This window comes from Acromyrmex echinatior, chromosome 2 (genome assembly GCF_024713525.1).
Source record: "Acromyrmex echinatior isolate Ae372 chromosome 2, ASM2471352v2, whole genome shotgun sequence".
Taxonomy (NCBI): Eukaryota; Metazoa; Arthropoda; class Insecta; order Hymenoptera; family Formicidae; genus Acromyrmex; species Acromyrmex echinatior.
In genome coordinates, this window is record NC_141853.1 from 6,022,393 (window position 1) to 6,047,105 (window position 24,713).

The 24,713-nt window shown below is 28.9% G+C and overlaps 5 protein-coding genes across 10 annotated transcripts; 3 read left to right on the plus strand and 2 right to left on the minus strand.

Annotated features, from left to right (window-relative positions):
* Window positions 1–2,341: 2,341 nt before the first annotated feature.
* Window positions 2,342–6,335, plus strand: LOC105154356 (decapping and exoribonuclease protein-like). The gene is made up of 4 exons (XM_011069834.2): window positions 2,342–2,637; window positions 4,804–5,027; window positions 5,174–5,541; window positions 5,610–6,335. The coding sequence occupies exons 1-4, from the start codon at window positions 2,342–2,344 to the stop codon at window positions 5,835–5,837; spliced, it is 1,116 nt and encodes a 371-aa protein (XP_011068136.1). The 3' UTR covers window positions 5,838–6,335.
* A 1,279-nt stretch (window positions 6,336–7,614) lies between these two features.
* RpL13A (ribosomal protein L13A) lies at window positions 7,615–10,373 on the plus strand. The gene is made up of 6 exons (XM_011069792.2): window positions 7,615–7,750; window positions 8,546–8,676; window positions 9,349–9,458; window positions 9,652–9,797; window positions 10,011–10,133; window positions 10,244–10,373. Exons 1-6 carry the CDS (start codon window positions 7,730–7,732, stop codon window positions 10,325–10,327), a joined length of 615 nt encoding a protein of 204 aa, XP_011068094.1. The 5' UTR covers window positions 7,615–7,729; the 3' UTR covers window positions 10,328–10,373.
* Polr2M (RNA polymerase II subunit M) lies at window positions 10,153–12,777 on the minus strand. Of its 4 annotated transcripts, none has more exons than XM_011069790.2 (5): window positions 12,491–12,777; window positions 11,737–11,924; window positions 11,406–11,667; window positions 10,828–11,190; window positions 10,153–10,735 (listed from the first exon to the last, which is right to left on the minus strand). In XM_011069790.2, the coding sequence occupies exons 2-5, from the start codon at window positions 11,877–11,879 to the stop codon at window positions 10,514–10,516; spliced, it is 990 nt and encodes a 329-aa protein (XP_011068092.1). In that variant the 5' UTR covers window positions 11,880–11,924; window positions 12,491–12,777; the 3' UTR covers window positions 10,153–10,513. The 4 variants fall into 4 exon arrangements, with proteins under 4 accessions (XP_011068092.1, XP_011068093.1, XP_011068091.1 ...); XM_011069791.2 differs by lacking the exon at window positions 12,491–12,777 and adding an exon at window positions 12,279–12,429; XM_011069789.2 differs by lacking the exon at window positions 12,491–12,777 and adding an exon at window positions 12,182–12,374.
* On the plus strand, window positions 12,766–21,411 carry SIDL (SIDL trafficking protein particle complex subunit 10). Of its 2 annotated transcripts, none has more exons than XM_087403314.1 (12): window positions 12,766–13,058; window positions 13,693–13,910; window positions 14,159–14,352; window positions 14,427–14,622; window positions 14,971–15,082; window positions 15,181–15,380; window positions 15,468–15,686; window positions 15,833–16,593; window positions 16,814–17,480; window positions 17,551–18,012; window positions 18,229–18,541; window positions 18,718–21,411. In XM_087403314.1, the coding sequence occupies exons 1-12, from the start codon at window positions 12,884–12,886 to the stop codon at window positions 18,846–18,848; spliced, it is 3,648 nt and encodes a 1,215-aa protein (XP_087259440.1). In that variant the 5' UTR covers window positions 12,766–12,883; the 3' UTR covers window positions 18,849–21,411. The 2 variants fall into 2 exon arrangements, with proteins under 2 accessions (XP_087259440.1, XP_011068088.2); XM_011069786.2 differs by having other exon boundaries at window positions 15,196–15,380.
* Nop10 (Nop10 ribonucleoprotein) lies at window positions 18,066–22,974 on the minus strand. Of its 2 annotated transcripts, XR_847174.2 has the most exons (5): window positions 22,650–22,974; window positions 21,937–21,979; window positions 21,746–21,853; window positions 18,668–18,840; window positions 18,066–18,520 (listed from the first exon to the last, which is right to left on the minus strand). XR_847174.2 is itself a non-coding variant. In XM_011069788.2 (3 exons), exons 1-3 carry the CDS (start codon window positions 22,701–22,703, stop codon window positions 21,756–21,758), a joined length of 195 nt encoding a protein of 64 aa, XP_011068090.1. In that variant the 5' UTR covers window positions 22,704–22,974; the 3' UTR covers window positions 21,703–21,755. The 2 variants fall into 2 exon arrangements, 1 of the variants encoding a protein (XP_011068090.1); XM_011069788.2 differs by lacking the exons at window positions 18,066–18,520; window positions 18,668–18,840 and having other exon boundaries at window positions 21,703–21,853.
* Between the last annotated feature and the right edge of the window lie 1,739 nt (window positions 22,975–24,713).

Consider the following 24,713-nt stretch of genomic DNA (forward strand, 5'->3'; position numbering starts at 1 on the left):
CAATATGTTATTATAAAATTAAGAAGTAATTATAATGTAAAGTAAATTTGCAGGCGTCAAATTTATGTCACTTAGGAAAATTTGCAGTATATTTTTCTGTCGAAGTTAATACTTTTCTAAATTTATGAACTAAAAACAACCTTCTGTAATCCAATTTTCTTGTTAAATAAATGCAATGTTTACACATACATAGCGCATGCTTCGTTCTATTCCCTTATAGATAATAGAAATAACTATTATACATATATCAATTATTATCTGCTATCCGATTTATTAAATTGACAAGCAATTTTAATGATTTGATGCTACTAATCAGGCATCATATTATAAAAATGTTGAAAATAATAATATGTTGAAAAACTATTAGGTGTTGGAATTAATTCGTAGCGTTTTACAAGTGATGGGAAGTACTTTCATTAATGTATTTTTTAATGCTCATGTGAAATAAATAACATTCTTTCATTAAAAAACGCTACGAATTAATTCCAACACCTAATATAATTAATTCGCGATTACTAAAGTTTAATTGCGTTTAAAGTCCGGAAAAACAATTTGACGCAGTTAAAAAAAAACTACAAAGATGATATATATGCAAATATGTACATACAATTATTCTATATATACTATGTGTATAGTAATTCATGATTGAATTATTTTAAACATTAAAAAGATGCAGCTTCGACTGTTATAGGTCTTTAATTTCTAATATTAACTGTGTTCTCACATATACGGTCTAAAATAAAGTTCTTTAATATTGTTTACTTATGTATATTTTTTACGCTCAACGTGTAAAATATATGTATATTTAGTGTATATTTCAGCATCTATCAATAATCACATTTTTTGTTGATAAGCAATCTAGCTTTTTCAATCCAAAATTAAATTCCTCAATGGTATTTCATTAACATTTTGTATTTGCTGTGTGTTTAATATAAAATAATTTTACATAGTTATATATTTTTTTTATTACATTTTTATTTATTATAAATGTTTGAAAATAATCCTATATTCTCTCTCTTTCTCTCTTATTTCCATTATCTACTGTTATTATATCTTCGTAAGATTTAAATAATATAATAATGTCATTATTTAAGGAAGAAATTCATTCTATACTTTTATCAGGAACATAATATGATTATAATGGCATATTAGACAGCTTTCGAATTGTTTTCAATGTAATCGATATTCTCTGTTGATAAGTCCATTCGTAGAACTAGTTGTCTCCTAAATAAAAATTAAGCGTTTCATTGGCTTCCCTATATTATAATTAATTCTTATAATAATAATAATAATAATAAATTTCAAGGTTAATAAGGAGTTACACAGATAAGTAAAATTACTTTTTCGTAACATTGATGTCTTCTTTATTTCGTAATTTTGAACGTTTCGATTCGCTTTATAATCATCCTCAGCAATATTACAATTGAATTTCGTCTAATTCGATCAAAAACGTTAAGCGATCCAAAAAACACTGACATCGACTGTCAAACAACAACTGAGCGTCCACAATAGCTACAATTTTCACATCTTGTATGATTGTAGTACCAGAAGATTTTGACTAGAATTCTTCTATAGAGGAACTAGTTTTGACAAGATAATAATGCCTTCATGCTAAGGCTCAAAACTTTTCAAATGATCCTCGTATACATAAAAATTAGTAAAAAAATAGTACAAATATTATTATGCCTCACATATATTATGCTCCTATCTCTTCTCCTCTTTCGATCGTTATCAAATTATTATTTTATTTATTTTTATTTTCTACTCTTTCTCATTTGTAGGAATCTCATTTAATGCTCGACATTCATTTTCAGCATCAAAATAGGTTATGTGATCAAAATTAATGCTGGATAGAAATTAAATGCATAAAAATAATAATGTCTTGTATATTATGTGTACAATTTCTAACCGAGTAATATGATGAATTCAACTTTCAGAATCACACACAGAGTGCGTTTTGCTATTAATGTTATTTGTGTTATACTATCTGATTTTATCATTGTTTTTTTATGAATAATAAAAGTAGAATGACAAAAAAAGAGTATCATAATATACTTAACGTCTCCCCGATCGACACATCCTGAGCTCTGAGAAGAAAGAAGTATATACAGGAAGAGGCATCAGATTCTGATCACGTGACCAAGCGTTGCTTTTTAAGCATCTCTGAGAGCGAGCAGTTGGAAGTTAGAGTTCTCTCTATTGGGGAGTCCCCCTTTAGTCAGTGGATACAATACGTAGTATCACGTAAAGATATTAGATTTTCACGAAGTTTTGTAGAGCTTCTGTAGATAATAGAGCAAGATTTTGTGCTATTATTTGTGAAAATAATAAACGAGCTACAATGTCGTTTCAAATTGATTTTATAAATTTTTCTGAGCAAATAATTCCAACGTTAACGACTGAATTGATCGGACATTTTAGTATTGATGGTGATTTGCAATATCATGCCGATTTATCGCAATTAAAGTATTATATTCCTCCTTCGGATCCTAACAATGTGAATTTCGATCTCAACAAAAATTTTATGTCTACCCGTCACAGACCTACTTCGTATCTCAAATTGGATAACTTATTAAGATGGCTTTCCAATAATTTTCATCGACTTGAAAAACCACTATCAGTACAAGAAGAACGTTGGTACGTTGATAAATCATTTTAAGCAATTTGATCAATAGTAACTATAAGTTAAATGAATTAAAAATTACGTATAATAAAGTTAAAAAATTAAGACATTAATTTTAACTTATTAACTTTTTTAAAGTTAAGACTTTTTAATTTTTGAATGTCAATATTTTTAAATTTTAAACATTAGACAATTAGAAAAAGTGTAATGATCGTAAAAAGCGTAATGTCTTACTAGTGACATGGTAGTTACTTGTTCTTTAAAAGAAGGAAAAAAAAAGAGTTATTTGTTTAAGTCTGTTTCGTTAAACTTTTATTATTGTACATTATTTTAAATAATATGCAACACAGATATTCTGTTATAATAACTATTAATACTTTTATAATAATTATTGTTATAATAATTATTAATACCGTAATAATCAGTACCTTTATCTAAATTTTTTGTGTACGTAATTTTTTAATAATTATTTCTTTCCTTAATTAAAGAAAAAATATATTTCCATATAAAAATGCAGCGAATATTATATATATATATATAGGGTATATAAGAGTCTAAAACATAAATTTTATGTTGAAAAACCAAAAAATTATAAAATATAAGTTTTTATATTCTAATTGATTATAACATGTTTCAGCCTTTCGATTAGACCTTTCTCAGATATAATAAACGTAATGTTAAAATAAAATAGTATTAATAGTCTTGGAATTTGATGTATATGTATTTCCGTTCCTCTGTTCAACTTTCATCCGGTCTCTCGTCATACGTAATCAAATTCTATGACTATTAATACTGTTTTATTGTATAATAGTAACATCATTGCGTTTATTATATCTGAAAAGGGCTTAATTGAAATGTCGAAATATGTTATAATCGATTAGAATATAATAACTTTTATTTTGTAATTTCTTGGTTTTTCAACATAAAATTTATATTAGGTGTTGGAATTAATTCGTAGCGTTTTTTAATGAAAGAATGTTATTTATTTCACATGAGCATTAAAAAATACATTAATGAAAGTACTTCCCATCACTTGTAAAACGCTACGAATTAATTCCAACACCTAATATTTTAGACTTTTATATGTTCTGTATTTATTATTTATTATTTTTTGTTTAGAGTAATTAATCTAATTTAAAAAAAAATTATATTTTAATTTAAAATACAAAATATAAATATACAATAAGATATAAACATGCCGGAGAGTGACCGAGCATGTATCTAATATAGCTATATCCGGACATTTATATAAAACTTTATATATATACTTGTTTATATTATTATTAATCTCAAATGCTTTTTTAAATAATTTTTAAATATAATTAAATTAATATTGTAATAAAAAAACAGAGATTAATAATAATAAATCGTGTATAAGTGTTCGGACATAGAGGTATAGCATGCATCTGATCATTAGGACGTTTTACTTTAATACTTTTTAAAATTAACTTTTAATCTAACTTTAGTAAATTTTACCGTAACTTTTAACAAGGCGCCTGTTACAACATATTGAAATCGATTCGATTCTTTTTGAAAAATGTTATTAAACACAAAACTCTGAAAGACATTATGTATTTTTTTATCGGTCCAATCTTATATTTAGGAGATGAACAACGCCGAAGTTATAACGCTTATATTTGATTTCTATGAATTATTAACAAACATTATTGAGGGTATAATAGTTTCTAAATTAATAGCGATTAAAGTTTACTAATCACGGATATTTCGCGCTCAGGTATGACGATATTATTACAAAATGTTTACCAGACGAACGATGATTATGAATTTATTTTAAAACATGTAGTAGCTAAATTGGTATTTTCTCAGTAAACAAGTTGACGTTATTTATCGTCATTTTGGCGATCAAAATCATCTTCAATGTCAAAATAATGTCAATATCAACTCCATGATTAATAAATTTTAATCGCTATTAATTTAAAAACTATTATAGCTTCGATATTTTCGTATTAAAGGATTTTTTCTTAGAATGTTCCAAAGATCCATTCTTAAAATGACGAGTGTTGTTTGTGTAGGACATCCTGTATAGTTTACAATAAATGAATAAATGATTAAGTAGATAGCACTTTTTACTCATTATATAAAAAAATTATTTGCAATTTTATATTATCAGTATATTACTCTTAATCATTTTTGCTCTAATTAAAAATAATATTAATTAGGTTGGATATTGAGTTTATTGCTTCTCGTGGGACAATAAAAACAATATTATGTAGCCCATATAAAATACATGACGAATGGATTATTTGCGCCAGTAAATATCGTGGTACAATATATTTATGTGAGTTTTATTCGGATGAAAAAGAATATCATTATGTCAATGCATCAATGTCAGAAAAACAACTTCATTCATGGGGATATAAATTTGAGCAGTACATGGTAGCAGGTATTTATATGAAAATTTAATTATGTATTGCTTTTACTTCAGATATATTTAACAAACAAAATGGATTGTGCTTGTTGAATATATTATATAATTAATTTAGTTTAATATTTATATAATTAATTTAATTAATATATGAACTTTTTTAGATCATCCATCACATACACCAGATCCAAAACGACCTCTTAATGAGTGTGAACATTTTTACTGTATGTTTAAAGCCAACTTTGACAATCATTCGTTATTATACGGAGCAGAAATAGATGGTATTTCTTCGCAACAGCCTATAGCGGATACACTTGAAGGAAAAACTTTCGAATTAATCGAGTTGAAAACATTTCCATTACTTAATGAAGATGGAAATATATATAGCAAAATTTCCTGCCTTAGAGTGATGAACTGGTGGAGTCAGAACTATTTGGCGAATATAAATAGAATTATATGTGGATTAAAAGACAAAAGTATAGTGAGAATAATAAAAGAATATTCAATGTGTGATTTGCCAAAGCTTTCAGAGGTAAATAATTTTATTTAAAATTGTACAACAATGCTGATTTAAGAATTTATTATGTATTTATATTGCAGCCATCTTGTGATATAAACAGGAGCAAAATATTCTGCAAGATATTTCTAGACAACGTCAAAAGAATTGTTACTAAAGATTATAATGAATGCATGTATAAATTTCGCTGGACACCATTCATTAGAGATATTGTAAGTTATACTGAAGAAGCTCCTGATAACGAAAGATATATCTTCTTGCAACCATGGTTTGTTGACAAAGCAGAGGAATATAGGAGACGTTCTCAGTAAATACTGAAGATTAATAAGATATTTTTTATAAGATATTTTTTATTTAAAAAAAGATGACTGACCATGCGAATATAAATGTAAGAAATATGTCAAAGATAATGTGTAAATTTATCTTACACAATGTATCTTATATAATATGTATTTTTCCTTTAAATTTTTTAATTTTGTATTTTGTAAATTATTATAACTTTGCTATATACTATTAATTACATAATATATGGGGTGTGATCACTACAAATGGTTTGAAGCGTTTGATTTTGACTGATTCAGAAAAAAGAAATTTATGAATGCATCAAAGAATACTTCAAAGCATTTATAATAACATTACGTTGATCATACTCACAATAGTATGTAGTAATACATGTAATAATATATGATACATATATATCTTACTAATAATGACTAATAAAATTTAAAATTATTAAAAAAAAAATATTTTATCTGAAATGATGACATTGCTCTGAAATAGATGCACAAAATAAAAGATTTTGATTATAATTTTTAAATATTATTAGGTGTTGGAATTAATTCGTAGCGTTTTTAATGAAAGAATGTTATTTATTTCACATGAGCATTAAAAAATACATTAATGAAAGTACTTCCCATCTCTTGTAAAACGCTACGAATTAATTCCAACACCTAATATATAAAAAAAGCACAGCTGTTATCTTGTATATTTTTTCATACATATTTTTGAAATACTATCGGTCTAACATAATCATCATTTCTACTTTTATCTAAAGCTACTATTTTCTTTGCGATTTACGATAATTTTGTTAGCTATATTTTTAAAGTAATTGTTCGCGTTGCATAGCTTCAACATACTCCAATTATTATAACATGATCTTACTCCAACGAGCACGTTGTATTGAGCAGAAGCTATGGAGCATGTTGAAGCATATTAGAGCATGCGATGCAAATAAACCTCTAATCTTTATATTGAATTATGAAGAATTAATAATTAAATTTATGTCAAAATAACAATTATATTACTTGATAATTTATTTAATCACCGATTAAATTAATTAGGGTACATATAAAATTATTCAAAATTAATGGATTCTGATCGAACTTATTCAATTATTTCTTAAATTTCTCAAGTACTGACTTGAATTCGGACTGTGTATTCATAATTTGTTCTGGCTTCCGTAGATAGTAGCATCATTCTTTGGCTTTTATGAAAAAGGAATAAATTGATTGGCAAGCGTTGCCACGTTTTATGTGCAGGAGCTGTAAAAGACTGTCTTAGTACTGTGGATACAGTATACAGTTTTAAGATAGTCTTTTAAATATAAAAATCGACTATGAATATTGGCTTTAAACTTAAAAAATCAATAAGCGCTCGATGGCTACGTTCAGCAGAACGTTTATTTTGCAACTGTTGAAAATTTTCTTCGCGCTGATTGAATTATACTTTTAGATCTAGGAGAACGATCCTATCTCAGTAGACAATCACAAAACAATTGTAAAATTGTTGTGCTCTGCTAAACGCAGCCATTGAGCAGTTTTCTCTATGGATCGTAGCTATTGGTACATTCTTCTAGATTTATTGTGGATCTAAAAGTTTACTCCAATCGTAGACAACAATTACTGAGCGTTCACTCAACCGTTATGTTCACCATTTTTTTTTTATAACTGAATTAGTATAGAAAACAACAAATAATATAGTGTAGAAAACATACTTTAAGTCAATCGTTTTTCAATCATTTGTTGAAATCTTCATTTTTTTCACTTGTAGAGAAAATTTTCTTATCTTCTAGGGAAAAATCGTAAAAACAGATTTCGACGTTGGTTATACTGTGTTACTCTGCGCGCAGCGCGCGGCGTAGTTGTCTTCCGGTAGAAACTCGCGTGTTTCTCTCATTGTGACTCCTTTCCGGTAAGGTCCCAAGATGACGGGCTTCAGCGAGAAGGTTCGTATCCAGAAATTCGATATTTCTGACAATTTAAGTAACTCTTAAGCGGTGTATATACGCGATCGCGATTACTTAACATGTGGAGTAATGCATGAATCCTTTGATAGTCCTCGGAAATTCGCTGTTACTCAAAAAACTGCTTCGTTACTTAACGTCATGCACGTGGTAGCATTCGAAGCTGATCATATATTCCACGCGGAGATCGGAACACATTGTATATCGAACGGTATAAATTCCAAACTAGATTTGATTTCTTCGATTTAATATTTTCGTCCTCCAAATCGCATGTATCGCATGTATTGCGAATCTTGTGGCTCCCATATAATACTTCTATACATTATAGGTTTGTTCACGTTGCTTGCACTTTTTGCAAGTATCTTGGTGTTCTTTCTTTTCAACGTCTGAATATATATTTATCTTAAGTACAAAAATGTTTAAGGAGTTCAAGTAACGCAAATACATTTCAGGTCTGTTCGCGTTGCTTGCACTTTTGATACTCTACATCTTCGCTTTTTTAAGGCAAAATATGTATCTATCTCATTTTAAGTGCAAAAATATTTGAGAATTTCATGCAATGTGAATAGACCTCATATGTCTGTCCTCGTTCCTTGAAATTTTTAAAAGTGTTTGCACTTAAAATGAGATAAATGTATATTCATGTGTTGAAAAAAGATCGAAGATGCTGAGTGTAAAGAATGCAAGCAACGCGAACAAACATATTGTAGAAGCAAGAATTATTTGTACTGTGCGATGATCAATTTTCAATTTCTGTGGAGGTTATTACTGTTTTAGCCAATATTAATAGATGGCCGCGGCCATTTACTTGGACGATTAGCTGCAATTGTTGCCAAAACCATTCTGCAAGGCAACAAAGTTATCATCGTACGCAGCGAACAACTCAACATTAGCGGTAACTTCTTCAGGTTTGTCAAATCCTTATTAATCTTGTCTTGGATGCATTGGTTTCTTTTGGTGCACACGATGTACTATTTTATCCTTGTTCACCGAAGCAATGATAAAATAATATATCATGTAATATTTTTTTGTAAAATAGAACGCACCTCTTATTTTAGTACTTGATGTATTTAATTAACTAATAATAATTAAAATAAAATTTATTAAATGATGAACAAAGAAGACTAATAGGAATTAAACAAAGTAATTAAATTATAACACTAAATTTGAAATTAATTTAAAGTTTTATAAATATTTGTCAAAATACTAAATATGTGAAATTTTAAATTAATTTCAAATTTATTTTGCAATCTAATTATTACAAGGAGTCTTATTGGTTAAATTGATTTATAATATTTATTATTTTATTACCTAAAAAGAATAGATAGTAAGCTATTATTGATATTAGTACTATTTCACTCTACTTTATTTCATATAAGAAAAAATCGCGTAAACAATAGTATAATTAATATTATCTAGTATTATATATAGTAGAGAATGATGGTATGGTAATTTGCGTCTGAAATTAGTCTATTCCAACTTTTATGATAGAAATTCTAAACTGAATCATGAAATTTTATGTAATCTTATTTTAATGTTGAGATAATCTAGCTACTAAACATATATTTTTCGATTTTCAGGAACAAGTTGAAATTTATGTCTTTTCTGAGGAAAAGATGTAACGTAAATCCTGCACGTGGTCCATTCCACTTCCGAGCGCCAAGCAAGATCTTCTGGAAAACAGTTCGTGGTACGCTTTCAAATTGAGATTATATTACCATAATATAAAATAAGAATATTGCACATGATTAACAAACATTTACCTTTACCTACATTATTTGATAAGGTCATGAAAAGAATTATTTTTTATGATGCCATGATTTCATATGCTATCTTATAATGAAGCAAGTGTAAGAAGAGATATTAAAAAGACTCGTTTACAGGTATGATCCCACATAAAACACAAAGAGGCAAAGATGCTCTTAGGCGACTGAAGGTTTACGAAGGTTGTCCACCACCATATGACCGCAGAAAGCGAGTTGTTGTACCTGGTGCTATGAGAGTGATGTGCCTCAAACCAGGCAGAAAAGTAAGATTATTATGTATATTTAAATTTATTTCTCTTTTATTTTGAATTTTGTTCCTATTTAATGAAAGAACAATGATGGTATGGTAATTTGCGTCTGAAATTAGTCTACTTGACTTTTATGATGATCTCTTAAACTGAGTTATAAAATTTTATGCAAAATAGTTTGTCGCAATATTGAAGCAATATGAATACTGATATAATTTTGATTTTCAGTACTGTCACGTGGGTAGATTGTCTCATGAAGTTGGATGGAAGTATAAGGATGTGGTTCGCACGTTGGAGAACAAGAGGCGTGCTAGAGCCATTCTTGAAGTTCAAAAGAGGAATAAACTTAAGGTAATTAATACATTAAAGATTTGGTCATATTTTACATCCATTTTCTTTCCAAAGATTTTTTTATGTATGTAAATATTCAAGATTTACTAATTATTAAATTTTGTTTGCAGAAACTTACTAAGCAAGCTGGTGAATCAGTTGCCAAAGCAACGGCACCGTACACAGCGATCATTAATAATTTTGGATACAATTAACATATGTGTTACAAAAACAAAAAATAAAGTCTCTTAAATATCTTAATTCAGAATACTCTTTCACCTCCAAACTCGACAAAAAAAATTGAAATATATACAGAATCGTGTAAGGAAAACGATGTCATTAAAGCAAAAATAAATTAATATTCTTAGAATTAATTTATCGTGCATATTTAACAGTCTTTGTTAGCTTTCTATAGAATCTACAGTAAATACAACTGTTCCACTTCTGTCGTTATCTTCCTCATCGTGCACTTCATGTTCCTCTTCATCATCGGAAGAAGAAGACGAGGAAAGTAAACCATTCGTATATTGTGTGCGATAATTGCCTACATTTTGTGGTGTAGAACCAATACTATATCCTATTTGATTAGCTAGACGTTCTACTGCATGTTTCGCTTGAATTTCCTGTTAAATATTAAAATGTTTCATATTAAAATTTTTTTCTAGTCCCTGAAAAAAATGAAAAGATATAAAAAATGGAAAATGTACTCAAATACCTGTAATTTTTCAGTTTGTTCCTTCTGTAATTTTAAAGATTCGTTCAAATTCAGAATTTTAGCTGCTCCATGAACTATAAGAGGTGGTGTAGCTGCCGTGACTTCCCAATATTTATGCAATTTTCTGTGTTTTTCTTTCATTGGATCATGTACATTGCTTTTTGTTGTTTTATATGGTTTAAATGGCTCCCTTTTTTTTACTTCCTGTACCTTTTCTACTTTATCAACAATATATTTGACATGCTCTGTGTCTAAAAGATCTGTCTTAAAGGTTTCAATTTCTGCTATGTCTTCAGGTTTGATGAGGTTTTCTTCAGGTACCATATGTATAATTTTCTTCTTGTGAACACCAGTTCCTGTAGGCTATTAAAGCATAATAAATCATATATATATATATCAATTGATGAAAGTTATTAGGTGTTGGAATTAATTCGTAGCGTTTTTTAATGAAAGAATGTTATTTATTTCACATGAGCATTAAAAAATACATTAATGAAAGTACTTCCCATCACTTGTAAAACGCTACGAATTAATTCCAACACCTAATATTATCAATGTTATAAGCAAGATCTATCAACCTGTGCTAGTATTTTTAGTGGATCTTCCTCATCATCACTATCCAAGTCAATGATTTTAGTCATATTTTCATCATCCCTTTCATTATATTTTCCTGTCCATTCCAGTTTGCTCATAGCCATTTTGCCTTCGGATGCTATGTTAAGCCGCGACAGTACATTAGCTGCTTCTTCCACTTCATTTCTGTGTTCGAGTTCCTTCTGTATCTTATTGTAGAAGTTTATAATTTTCTCTCCTTTGTCGGGAAGCTTTGAGATAAATTTTCTGAAAAGAAAACGAGATGCTTCAAGATTGTTCCAAACATTAAGATTCAATAGTTCACATCCTACCTACTTATTAGCAAGAATTTTTTTCTGCCTTTCTAAAAGCTCTTCCAACTGAAATTTCTCTTTCTTTTTTAAATCATCGATATAGCCTTGACTTTCCTTCTTCGAAGGGACCATATTGCCGGGTATTTTTAAATTTCTCGGGACCATATTTTTTTGTTATTAAATTTCTTAAAGCGGAACAATCGCTTTTGGCTGAAATCGGCATAACGAAAGGTTATGTAAAATGTATTATTAGGTATAACTAACTCTTAACAATCATAAATGCACGTTCAAAATTTTATGCAAAATTAAGGAAGAACTTGGACAAGGAATTAAAAAAAGAATTGGAAAAATAGGAATTCAAACAAATTCGCAGCGCAAAGTGATGCAAAAGTCGATGGAACTGCTGCAAAATATCTCGTAATTAAAAGTAAAAATATCATGAGAATAAGAATGTGTCAAACTTTTACGTTTAGTTTAAACAGCATGACAATATTATCGCGAAGAAGCACAATTCTCAGAACGATCGACTGTAAAAAGCATTTCAAAAGGAATTGAATAGAATACCACGTTTAATTCTGTTTAAGTGAAACGAAGTAAACGAACAAGCGAAATGTCATGAACTGCGTCATTGCACTTTATGCACTTTAAACAGAATGGATACATATAGAGAGAAACCTACATACAATATAATTTAATGTTGAAGAGGAAAGGAAAAATAAAAGGTGTAGGTGCAGAGAATATAAACGACAAAGGTCATGTCATTTTGATAAACATACAGCCAATCGGAAGTGTTGAAAAGCGACGAATATCGCGACGACACGATATATCGAGAGTCCCGCTTTTCCACAAATCGATACGATACACATCGCAACAATTACACTTTCCACACTCCTCGTCCTTTCTCTTTCTCACTTCGACGTGCAATCGTGCGATAGTCTTTCGCATTTCAAGTGCGGAAAGTGTAAATCAGCGCAGTAAGGAACAGATGTCTAAAGAATTCCAACATTCCCAACCTCAATGGAGCTCGAGAGTGCGAGGTGAATAATGCTTATGGATGTTCGGCTCGTCTTTTTATCACCTCTGAGACCACGCTAGTTAGAGTCACCTGTCCGCTCGCAGCGGATTCGGCGAAACCCGGATCCCCGAGCGATTTGGCAGAGGATTCCTATATGCGCGCCGGCGAGAGAGGGACGAGGAGTTATGACCGTGGGCCCGATCGGGAGCAGCGAGTTCGCGAGGCGCACCGCCAGTCCTCAGAAACGATGAACTGCAATGGGGGATCGTCCGTGGCTGGCGAGGCATGCAAGGCGGGCGCTTCCGTGGACAGCAGACCGATCGTCACCTGTGAGTTCCGCCGCAATTGTCTCCTCCGCTCCGCCCCTCCGTATCTGATAATGCGACATTCAGGCACCGTTCTTGATGCCTCCCTCTCTCCCTTCCATCTGTCAATCCTCATGACAATGTTTCTCGTTTTCTTTCATCCAATCGAGATAATCGATGTCCGGATAAAATTTGTATCATCAATAATGCGTCTCTGAATTTTTCTTTTCTTAAGGAACATATGTCAACTTCATGTTTTTATCAAAAAAATACATCATGCGAATTATTATTATTATTATTATTATGTTGTTTTAAATAATTTAATATCTTGCAAGATTTAATTTAGTATTTTGCCCAATTCTTTTAATTCTTGCTGTCGATATCACATAACTTTAATTTAAGGTTTGTTCTTTTCAGCATAACTTCTTGCATGGTTCATTTTTTTCCTCTTTTTCTATTGGAGAAAATGAAAAGATGCAAAAAGTTCAGCTAAAAAGAGGCCTATTGTAGCAAACGTACAAAGTGGACTTTGCAACAGTTTCTTATAACACAAATGAGTAATCCAATGCAGTAGAATGTCATTCTGACCTATGTTAATGTGCTGCTTCATTTCTCAAAGCAGATGATTGGAATATAATAATTTTTTGTGATGGTATAGGTGCTGGGGATGAAAATTTGTTTTCTACATTGGAAAAGAATTTACTCCAAGCTATACCTACGGATACAGTGGAATGGCGCCGGTCGTTCAGCAGGCCAATTAAACAAGTAAAACTTGGGGCTACTTTTGTGCCATTTTCCAGAGATATTTTGCCTACTGACAAAGATTGGCATCTCATAAAGCAACCAATCTTTCATATTTATTGGACAGAATGTTCTGTAAGTCCTCCATTTGAATTAGTTTCTTATTATATATAAAACATATTTGTACATTGAATGATATATATCTTTCATTTATTATATTAAATATATATTAAAAATTACATTTTAAATTTATTAAAATAATATTAAATTATTTTAAATAAAAAGTTATTATTATTACGATATTAGAAGCATCAGAGATTACATTATTTAATATTCATGTTCTTAATTTAACAAATAAATTTTCATATTACATATTCTTCTAGGATATTGATACTTATAAGACTAGTGTCAGAGATGATATTGATGCCTGGTTAAAAATACTAAATTTATATCATATTCAAGATTGGATGATTGTATTAGTAGAAACATATGATGTAAAGAAGGCCAATAAATTGTTGCCTAGGACTACTGTCTTAGATAAAATACGAAGTGACTTTGCTGCTAAAAATGGCGACAGGTAATACGATATGATCTTTTATATTTAATCTTGTAACGTAATATAGACATGTATTTATATCCATAATCTGACAGATGCTTTGCTGTAATTAATCCAATTAAATCTGAATCTCGTTCCGCGGAATCATGGAGAGGCTTGATAACTCGTATTCGTCATTTGATGTTGACTGCATATGATAGAACCCTGTCGCGTTTTGAAGATATTATACGTGAACAAAGAGAAAGGCGGAACAATCCTAGTTGGAATTTCTGCCATTATTTTCTTTTACAGGTAATATAATACTTGCTATAAATTCTCATTTCTATTGAATTATCATAAAGTTAAATGTTAAATAAAATATGGATTCCCGAAATTATAATATATCTAATTTTTTTTTTCATTTATAATATCTTGTAATATAATCATCCTCTCTCAGTTTTCCAATCTCTTATAAAAGAATATATTTATCTAATAACTAGAATATACTTGACTAGTAATATCCTTGAGGATTAAAATTAAACTCCAGATTCATTGACGAATTGATCGCTCTCTATGGAACGACATGTTACCTTCTGAATTTTTTAATATTAATTTTGAAACTTGTACTTTTCCCATTATTTAATTGAATTGACATTTTAGGAAGAATTGGCATTTGTATTGCAAATGCTGGGTTTGTACGATGAGGCATTGGTGCAGTATGATGAACTAGACGCTCTCTTTACACAGTTTGTGCTCAATTCTAATGTAGGAGGTATTATGGTTCATTTTTTAAATATTTAGTTTGTATTAAAGGTGTACATTATGCAATAAGAACAGATATTGAGATGCAAAGTGAAAACCTAAATATAGATAAACTGTTTATAGATACTCCAGGATGGTTAGGTCTATTTCAAACGCCTCTAAACAACTGGGGAGGTGTGAATTTAAATAACACAAATCATCGTCTGAGGTTTCTTTTGGCTGAATGTAGGGCATCTTTATTAGATCTTAGGAGTTATTTGTTTAGTAGACAATGTGCCATGCTACTCCTGCTTAATAAACCTTGGGAGGTTCGTATAAATTCAACAAATTATTGGTAATTTAATAGCTTCATATAATTATCATATTTTATAATTGTTATTGAATATTCTTGACAGGTTGCACAAAGGTGCTTATCGTTTGTTCATAATACATTAAGTGAGCTAAGAATCTTAGAGGTACAGAAACCTGAAGGCTCTATAGAATGCTGGTCATTCCTTTGTGCGTTAGAGGTTTTGCAAGCATGTCAATTGTGCACCAATAATATCGATAACAATCAACAATTAGACTTGTGCTCTTTACATACAGCTAGTTTGTGGGCACTTGCAAGAGACAAGGTAAATAATTTGCTATATTATGTTTGATATTATTTTATTTATTTATTATTTGCTAAAATAATTAAATAACATGTAATTCTTCTTGGATTATTTCTATTACATGTTTTTTATATATATCGTATTATGTGTATATTTTTCTTTTTTAGTTAGGAAGCTTAGGAAAATTGTGCGGCCTAATGCCAGGAAGTGAACCAACTAGTGAACAGTTGCATACAGTTGTGTATCTTATAGCAGGTATAGGAGATTCAGAGCCACAGGTAGAAAGAAAATTAACACCTACAGACAAGTTAAAAGAGGCACTTTCATCTAAAGAAGCATTCAAGAAACAGTATTTGGAACATGCAGAATTAGCCATGGGCACATACAAACATGTCGGCCGTATTCGATCAGCCAGATTAATTGGCAAAGAATTGGCACGATTCTATAGCGAACTCGGAGAAAATCAGAAAGCAGTAGCGTTTTTATCTGATGCTTTAAAAACTTATATGGACGAAGGATGGCATCACTTGGCAGTGCAAACACAGTTGGAGCTAGCCGAATGTTACAAACGAATGGACGACGTCGAGAAATATACTAAAGTGTGCGCGGCAGTAGCTAGCGCAAGTCTTTTGCATATAACTGTACGCAATACATATTTGGAAGAAATGTTAGGATATATGAAAATGATCTCTTCACCTCAACCATTACTCGCGGAACTCGGATGTGCTTTTACAATACTCAGTATGGAAGCTAAAGTAATGGATAAGATAGTTCAAGATTGTGTAGTTAACGTTGAAATCAGTGTACAGAGTTTATTTCCTCGAGAAGTAAGATGCACTAGCGCCGCTATTTCTGTAGAAGAAATGCAAAAGCCATCTATACCTAATAAGAAAAAAGGATTAAAATCTATTGACCCTCCAGTTCAATTGTAAGTATTAATGAATGAAATTATAAATATTTTTATTCAAAAATTTCATATATAATGTTTAATATATAGAGAAGAAATTCTAAAATAAAATTGTAAAAAATAATATATTTACATTATTATTTTAATATCATATTTACAATAGTGTTTATTTTATTTTTTTATTTAATATTTTCTGTTTTCTATACGTTAAATTTTTCTTCAACATTGTTTTGTTGCTCAGGTTATCAAAGTGTACATTAGAAGATATGAAACTACTTGATCTCAGTTTATTACGTTTGCAAGTATATTCTTATTTGGATTACAAGGAAGATAGAAGTCTTGGTTCTGCTAGCATTATTAGTAAAAACATGAAGCCGCTCGTGAGACGTTCAGATAGCGCAAAACATAGAAAGCCTTCAATTAATATAAAGGGTGATTTTAGCAAAGCACTTTCCTGTGATGAATTTGTTATGAAACCTGGTGTAAATACATTTGTCTTAACAAGACAAGTGAATCAACCGGGTTTATACAAAGTTAGCCAGTTATCATTGGTGATAGAAGAAAAATTAGAATTTTTATCATCTGTACTAAATCCAAGATTATGCTATGAAGTAGCAAAGACACAGCCAACGATATCCGTAAAATGTGGCAGAGATTTATTGGCAGGTCTTTCTCAAGATATTGAATTGGTTATATCGAGCGGAAGTACAAAAATAACTGAAGAAATGAAATTAAAATTACGTACATCGCGCGGATTGACAGTACAATCACAAAGTGTTGAAAAAGTAATGGTAAAAGAGTTAGAAATACCACTGCCAACGTGTGAACCATTTCAAACCATAAAAATACAGTTAATGATTTTAGCTGAACTACCACCAAAGAAGGATTCTTCATCTATGGAACATAAAGTATTTAATATTTATAATTTATATTAGTCTCTTTTATGCAATAAATATCATAATTTGACATTGTTTTCAGTTGAATATTCAATGTCCATGGGGTTCGGAAGAAAGTATACCTTTGCATTTTGGTCCACCATTAATGTCAAGTATGAAACTTCACACAGCAAAACAAAGAAAATTCATTCAAATAGTCGTAACTGGTTTGACAAGTCAGCTTCTACAATTAACTGAGCCTGAATTAATGACAATTTCGTCAATAGACGTTAACTTTAAAAGTTTAAATCCTATTGCGGGTCAGAAATTAGTTATAGGTAATGGAATGAACGTTTCCTTTATGTGGGAACTTGAAATTGGGAAAGATGAGAAATCCACGATACCAATAAAGACTGACTTTCGTGTAAAATATATATCAGTTAATGATACTGAAGAATTAAATGATACACATGTTGATGATGATCCATTACATATACATAATCTAGAAAGAATTGAGAAAGCATGTAGTATTTACAGATGCAACTTTGATATTACAGATTATGTGGTAAGAAAAACTACTAATTATTAATTGATATGTTAAATGTATATAATTACATATTGTATACTTTCTTCAAAATATTTTATTTATTTTAAATAAGAAGTCATGGATTAATGGCAATCTGTAATAATGTAGTATCTATGCTACTTGTAAAAACTGATGCTCTGTATTCTTATTATATATTAGGAATATATAACTTATTTTTGTAACGATGCTTTCCAGACTTTATTCACAGTATCCTCGAAAGTCGAAACAAGTGGTGGAGAGTTTTGTCGTGCTGGTAGTATGTGCCACTTGTGTCTTACAGTCATGCGCATACCTAGTCTTAGTTCAAATCCTCCACCACAGTTAATGTACGAGGTTTTGGCGGACCAAACTATGTGGGCGGTATGTGGTCGGACAGCAGGCATTGTATCATTAGAAATAGTAGAGAAACAAAGTGTTACATTAGATGTAATGCCTCTGACAAGTGGTTATTTGCCTCTCCCTGTTGTTAGATTATCTCGTTATATACCTGCAACAGAATCGAAAAATGGTAAGTTTAAATATTTTGCATATTATGCCTAAATATTACTTAGATTATTTAATTTGTGAACAAATTTATCTAATTTTCATCGAAAATTATCAATTATAATTTCAAAGAAAAAGATATTACGTTTACCTCTAAGTTGTATGAATTTCTGTAATTGTTTTATTTGTTTCCATTTTAAGATATCGTCCGTAATAAAAATGATTTAGGATCCGGTCCTCGATTAGAACCATTTAGTCCGGGACAAGTGTATAATGCCAGTAAAGCACAACAGGTGCATGTTCTGCCAGCAGTTCCATCAGAATCTAATTAAAGATGTATAAATTTGTTGTTAAAGATGTATACATGTTCTTTGATTTTGTGCGTAACGAGTCATGAACATCTTTATTTAGGAAAAGTTTTAGAAGTAATTGCAAGTTGTTTTTTGTATCAAAGTGAATATATAATTATGTAAATACCTCATTTTAAATTCGTAGTAGATAAGACTTATGTTATCATATAAATTAATATTTTGAAATAATCAAATCGGCGTTAAGTACAATAGTTTAATATTTATTTATTTCTATAAGATTCATAGTTCACTTCAATTTTCTATTACCAAAGCCACTCATCTTTAAAAAAAAATGAACTTTTTGATTAATAATTATGATAATGATGCCATAAAATGTCCTTATTTAAAAATTATGAAGATTCTAAAGTTTCTAGCTAAATATATACTCAAATTTTGTATTGAAACATTGTATTTAACATATAATTATTACATTTTATAATTGTATTAAATTTTATCTGAAAGTAATCATGTATAATTGCAATAATATGAGACATCTAGGATATAATTACAAAAAATATTACAGAAAATATTCGATTTCTCAACAATTCTCAATAATTCAGTTATGATAAATATTGAGAGAACTTGCTATCTAAATCCTAATTATGTACTTATATATATTTGTCATTTTACGTATACGATGTTTTCTTTCATTTTCTATTTTCTTTTTTGTCCCACATTTATTTACAATTCAACAGCTGAACTTGTTTATTCTATCATTTTTATGTTTAAATATTTTAGTACCATCTTAGTATCTTAAGAAAAATGGTAATATAAGAATTTTTTTCTTTTATAAAATACAAATACATGTAAAATTTGTACAAATACTTGTTAGCAATATACTCATAAGCTTGTGAATAAATGTTACATATTTTTACTATGTTAAATTGTAACATATAGTAAATCCTTATGGATATAAATTTGATACGTAAACGTAGGAATTTATTTAATGCTGTGTAAAAATATATTGTGTTCGTTTAATAATACTTATAGTTCAATTAAAAAATATATCTATGAAGAAAAACAATTTACATTATACTTGTTAGTATTTGTTCATCAGAATTGGATTACTAGATATATTTTTCTTGTGTTGCCATGTTTTCTAGAATATTATTAATCTTCTTTTATAATTTTTTAATTTTATAAATGTAAGATAATCACAAAATACTCTCAATTATTCATAGTCATTAAGTTCCAGATATTTTAAAATTTATACAAAACTATGTTTATTATATCAATTTTTTGTGGAAAGTATTTCTATTAAATGACGTAATACATTTATGCTATCTATTATATTTATTACATATTTAGCGAAAATATCTATTTTTATTATATTTGTTGATCCTATGTTTAAAATATGTATAGTCAAATCATTTTTTAATATAATAATGATAATATAATTTTGGTGGTAATATGTTGTACCAAATATTTATATATAAAAGTTGGGGATGCATAGTTAATAAAATATACTTTAATCAAATATTTTGTGTTATATTCTAGATAAAATGTCACTATTATTTGAATAAAGCTACTTTTTAAAATATTGCAAAAGATCGCGTATAAGTTTAAATTAACTAAAATATATATTTAATTATATATTTTTCTAATATTTGTTAAAAAATTCAATTTGATCAGTTCAATATACTTACAATTATAATGTGAACTTGTATATTATATTTCCTATGCAAAAAAGGACTTCATTTATAATATTCAAACAATAAACATTTACAATGTCCTAATTTAATACTCAAAATTGTGTGCGTTGTAGTATATACTTAAAGAATAAACAAATCAAATATTACATATATCTATTTAAATAAATTTGTAATATTACATCTTAGTTTTTTTTAGATTAGAGTTATGTAGTAAGCATATATTTGCATTCATTTATATTAATATATGGATATATTTTATATGGATATCATATTGGTATTACAACTACACACACACATATACAATTTGTGATATATAATCTTCAAAATTCATAAAAATGGAAAAAATTAATTCGCATAAAATTTGTTCTTACACAAAATACAATCATGTTTAATTTACTTTTCATTTTAGAATATATATATTCTATCAACTATGCATATCCATTTTAAAAGTTATGTAATTATGCATTATTCTAAATAACGTTGACAATTAAATGCTTGCATTTGATGTATAATTGTGATAAAGGATATTGTATATAGATTTTGTTATATTTTTTAATATTAATAAATGAAATAAAATCATACATCAATATGTTAATAATTAAGAATTGTAAAATAGTTGAATGTAAATTAATATCCGCTTTATATTTAAAATTTTTGTTATATATAATACACGTTCAGTATATTATTAATTTAGCAAGCTTTGGCAAGCATGCTATTCATGTTAAAGTAATAAGATTGCAAATAAGCAATCTATTACCATTTTGGAAATAAAATTATTATATTTTGCAAGTCAGGAAAAGTACTATGTATATAAGTTTTTATTTTTTATATAATGTGCAAAGATAATAAACTGTAAATGAATTTGTACAGTAAATATATATATCGATAATGAATTTGATACGTCAGAAATGATTTATTTACTATCAACGGAACACAGAACAATATACAAAATAATTGATATCTAAGTTATTACATTGAAAAGTTTTCAGTGGAAATATAACTTCTTATTAAGGTTGTTATGAAGTTGCAACAATGGATGCAATTCCATGATGTAGAATAATAATCTTGAGTACAGAGATTTTTCTTCATTATCATTAAAGGAAGTTGTGGGTGTAAAAGTTGAATAACCCCTTTACTGAGATATAGATTATCGTATTTGGTTGTATCAGGGCACATCATAACACTTTCTTTCATTCGTATTTTATATTTTAAAATAAAATTAATTACATATTTAATATTAGTAGCTAGGTTGTGGTTGTTGCGTCAACAATAGGCCAAATCTTCTTTTCATTATAATTCTTTCTCTTGAATATTTGTCCTCTACAGAAAATCGAGCTAAAAAAAAAACATTCAATATCATATCTTTTGTTTTTTTTTTCTACATAAAGTATCTATGTAACAAAAGTGTAAAAATTTACCTGGATGTGCAGACATCGTAGGCTTTCCATTAGGGTCCACTTTCTATAAAAATTTAGCAATTAAAAAAATGAAAAATATAAAATCAAATAAAAAGATTTTGTTAAAAGAAAATTATAAAAGAAATAATGTACAGAATCAGTATTTAAAACGATTACAAAGATATATGTGATAATATATATTTAATTCTATTGTAAATATGCTAATTTATATTGTGCAATATATTTTATCATAATACAGATACGTTCAGGGAGCATTAGCTATATTATTCTATTTTTATTTTAACCCTTTGCTTTATCACGAATGATAAGGTTAGAATAACATAAATAGTACTAATAGCATTTTCGAGAAGGATGCTATATTACCATGGGAAATGATATATTAGATTTTGAGAAGTAATGTATTACTTGTAGCACCATTACTATTATTTTTTATTAGGTAAGGAATTGGTAACGTTATATTTTTTACTAGTAACGATAATGCAGTTACGTTAGGTAATTACACATACCTTTTACGTTACTTTATACACATGCAATAAGTACATGTGTATGGGGCATGTATAAACAAATTTTAAAAGACAGAAAGTGTTATGTTTGACTATATTGCAATTAAACTCATAATTATTTACTTTTTACAATAAATAACTTAATTTTTCTAACCTTATATATATATATATATATATATACATATAGTGCAACATATCACAAGAAATTACCTGCAAAGTGTACACTCGGTTTCCTTTGTCGTCCAAATAATACATTAGATACATTTTTGGATATTTCGACTTGCAATCCTTTGCAACTTAACCTCCGTATTGCCGCTTATATCTTCTTTCTTTAATGAATATCTGCCAATACCTGTCTTTAGTGGTATATAATCCGTCCAGCCAAACTGCACGTTTAGAAATAAATGAAAAAATCGGAATCAATCGAAATATCTCAGCTATGGCAAATATAACGTGGTAGAACAGAATATCTCATGAACAATGAATGAAGCACGACAGCCAATAATCTATCCGTTTTTCCGAAAAAGTATTTGATTGGCTGCCGCGCCACTTCTTGCCACGTGGTTGCATGTCGTCATTTCCTGTGTAAACGGCTATTAGCGCGGTATAAAGTCAGTTTGAAGTTTTTGTCTATCATTCTTTTTTTGTTATATTGTACATGCTTTTCGTGCAGCATAGATACACTTTGATATACTTGCTAACAAAATATTTCGAGTATGCTATAAAAAAAAACTGTGTGAAAACCTGTTTACAATTAGTCAACAGGTCTATTCTTTTTATATTCTTTTTGTACTGATCATCTCTCTCTTTCCACATACTTTATCTCTCCAATGTGGAAAGAAAAAGAAGAAAAATGAATAACGCAAGAAGTTCAGCTGAAAAGAAATTAAATGTGTCTCGACAGTTGAAGTTTATCCAGTTGGTTTATGTGTGAAAGTATATGTATGAAGAAATCGATTAATCACAGATGAAAAATAAAGCGTGTCATCTTCTGTAATTATTATATACATAATTGATTTCTTTATAGGTCATGACAAGCAGGAAATTGTTGTACGTAGTCGCAGATCTGTTTTTCTATTTCAACGTAACGAATATGTTTCGAAAAAAGGAATAAAAGATGAGGAAAACATGATGTTTAAGATTCTGCACGATAAGCACATAATTTTTTGGACAGAAAAATTAAAAAATATTTGGATTAATATAATATTACACTATATATATATTAGGTGTTGGAATTAATTCGTAGCGTTTTTTAATGAAAGAATGTTATTTATTTCACATGAGCATTAAAAAATACATTAATGAAAGTACTTCCCATCACTTGTAAAACGCTACGAATTAATTCCAACACCTAATATATATATACATACACACGTAATACTTGGATTAATCTGTCAAAAATTTAAAGCAATTTTTCGATTAAAAATAAAATTATTACACCGATTTTTTCGTATAACAAAGATGGTTGGCATTTTTTTTCAGAGAAGCCAAAATTTTAATTTTAATTTTTCGTTCTCAATTCATTTTTTATTTTATTTCTATTTACATCTTATTATTATTCACAGAATAATTATTCTCTAATTCCTTAAATATATTCTTAAAATTTAGAACATGGAATGTTAATTTTTGTAAGAATTATAGATTCAATGTTTGTGTTTATGGGTTAACAATATAAAATAAAAATAGATTGAGAAATTATTTAGTGCTTTAAAGATGTTTATTAGCATCAATAATATTAAATTGCCTGTCAATTTAATTTGTAAGATTATGTGCTCCAGTCTAAGTCTGTATTTCAAGACCGACACAAATATAATCAGTGTGCAATTTGTTTTGAATTAAAAATTGTAAAAATGCCCACAATATATTACTAGACAAGACCCATCTCAATCGAATAATATCGCGCTCTTCACTCATTTATGAGTTAAATTATATGTTATAGTCACAATTCAGAGACTTAAACGGAGCACGCAATATCTCTCGTGAATATCCCTCCGTTTATATTTCAACGTCTTATAATTACCAATTAACCATCCCTTGACAAATGACCGATCCATCGATGATGTTTTCATCCAGGCAGAGAGACCATTTTCGGATTGCTCCGAGAAATCTCAAAGAAAAGCGACTTCAAAATAAAGAGACACTCAAGAGATTGCATGTAGAAGAGCCGACTCGCATGTACCTATACTTATTATCATGTTTATTATCGGGTCTTATGCCGCGTGACAGGTTGCCGGTCGCGAACGTAGGCGTGATGACGTTCTCCGATGATTAGCC

Bases quoted from the DNA above. Each gene is read 5' to 3' on its own strand.
- LOC105154356 (XM_011069834.2), top strand. From the start codon at position 2,342: ATGTCGTTTCAAATTGATTTTATAAATTTTTCTGAGCAAATAATTCCA. The intron at 5,028-5,173 runs GTATTTATATGA...GAACTTTTTTAG, and splicing joins TGAGCAGTACATGGTAGCAG to ATCATCCATCACATACACCA. The intron at 5,542-5,609 runs GTAAATAATTTT...TTTATATTGCAG, and splicing joins ATTTGCCAAAGCTTTCAGAG to CCATCTTGTGATATAAACAG.
- RpL13A (XM_011069792.2), top strand. From the start codon at position 7,730: ATGACGGGCTTCAGCGAGAAG. The intron at 9,459-9,651 runs GTACGCTTTCAA...ACTCGTTTACAG, and splicing joins CTTCTGGAAAACAGTTCGTG to GTATGATCCCACATAAAACA. The intron at 10,134-10,243 runs GTAATTAATACA...TTTTGTTTGCAG, and splicing joins AAAAGAGGAATAAACTTAAG to AAACTTACTAAGCAAGCTGG.
- Polr2M (XM_011069790.2), bottom strand. From the start codon at position 11,879: ATGGTCCCGAGAAATTTAAAAATACCCGGCAATATGGTCCCTTCGAAG. The intron at 11,668-11,736 runs GTAGGTAGGATG...TTTTCTTTTCAG, and splicing joins AAAAAAATTCTTGCTAATAA to AAAATTTATCTCAAAGCTTC. The intron at 11,191-11,405 runs GTTGATAGATCT...ATGCTTTAATAG, and splicing joins CACTAAAAATACTAGCACAG to CCTACAGGAACTGGTGTTCA.
- SIDL (XM_087403314.1), top strand. From the start codon at position 12,884: ATGCGCGCCGGCGAGAGAGGGACGAGGAGTTATGACCGTGGGCCCGAT. The intron at 15,381-15,467 runs GTTCGTATAAAT...TATTCTTGACAG, and splicing joins TGCTTAATAAACCTTGGGAG to GTTGCACAAAGGTGCTTATC. The intron at 18,542-18,717 runs GTAAGTTTAAAT...TTCCATTTTAAG, and splicing joins TGCAACAGAATCGAAAAATG to ATATCGTCCGTAATAAAAAT.
- Nop10 (XM_011069788.2), bottom strand. From the start codon at position 22,703: ATGTATCTAATGTATTATTTGGACGACAAAGGAAACCGAGTGTACACT. The intron at 21,980-22,649 runs GTAATTTCTTGT...AAATTTTTATAG, and splicing joins ACCGAGTGTACACTTTGCAG to AAAGTGGACCCTAATGGAAA. The intron at 21,854-21,936 runs GTAAATTTTTAC...TTTTTTTTTTAG, and splicing joins TACGATGTCTGCACATCCAG to CTCGATTTTCTGTAGAGGAC.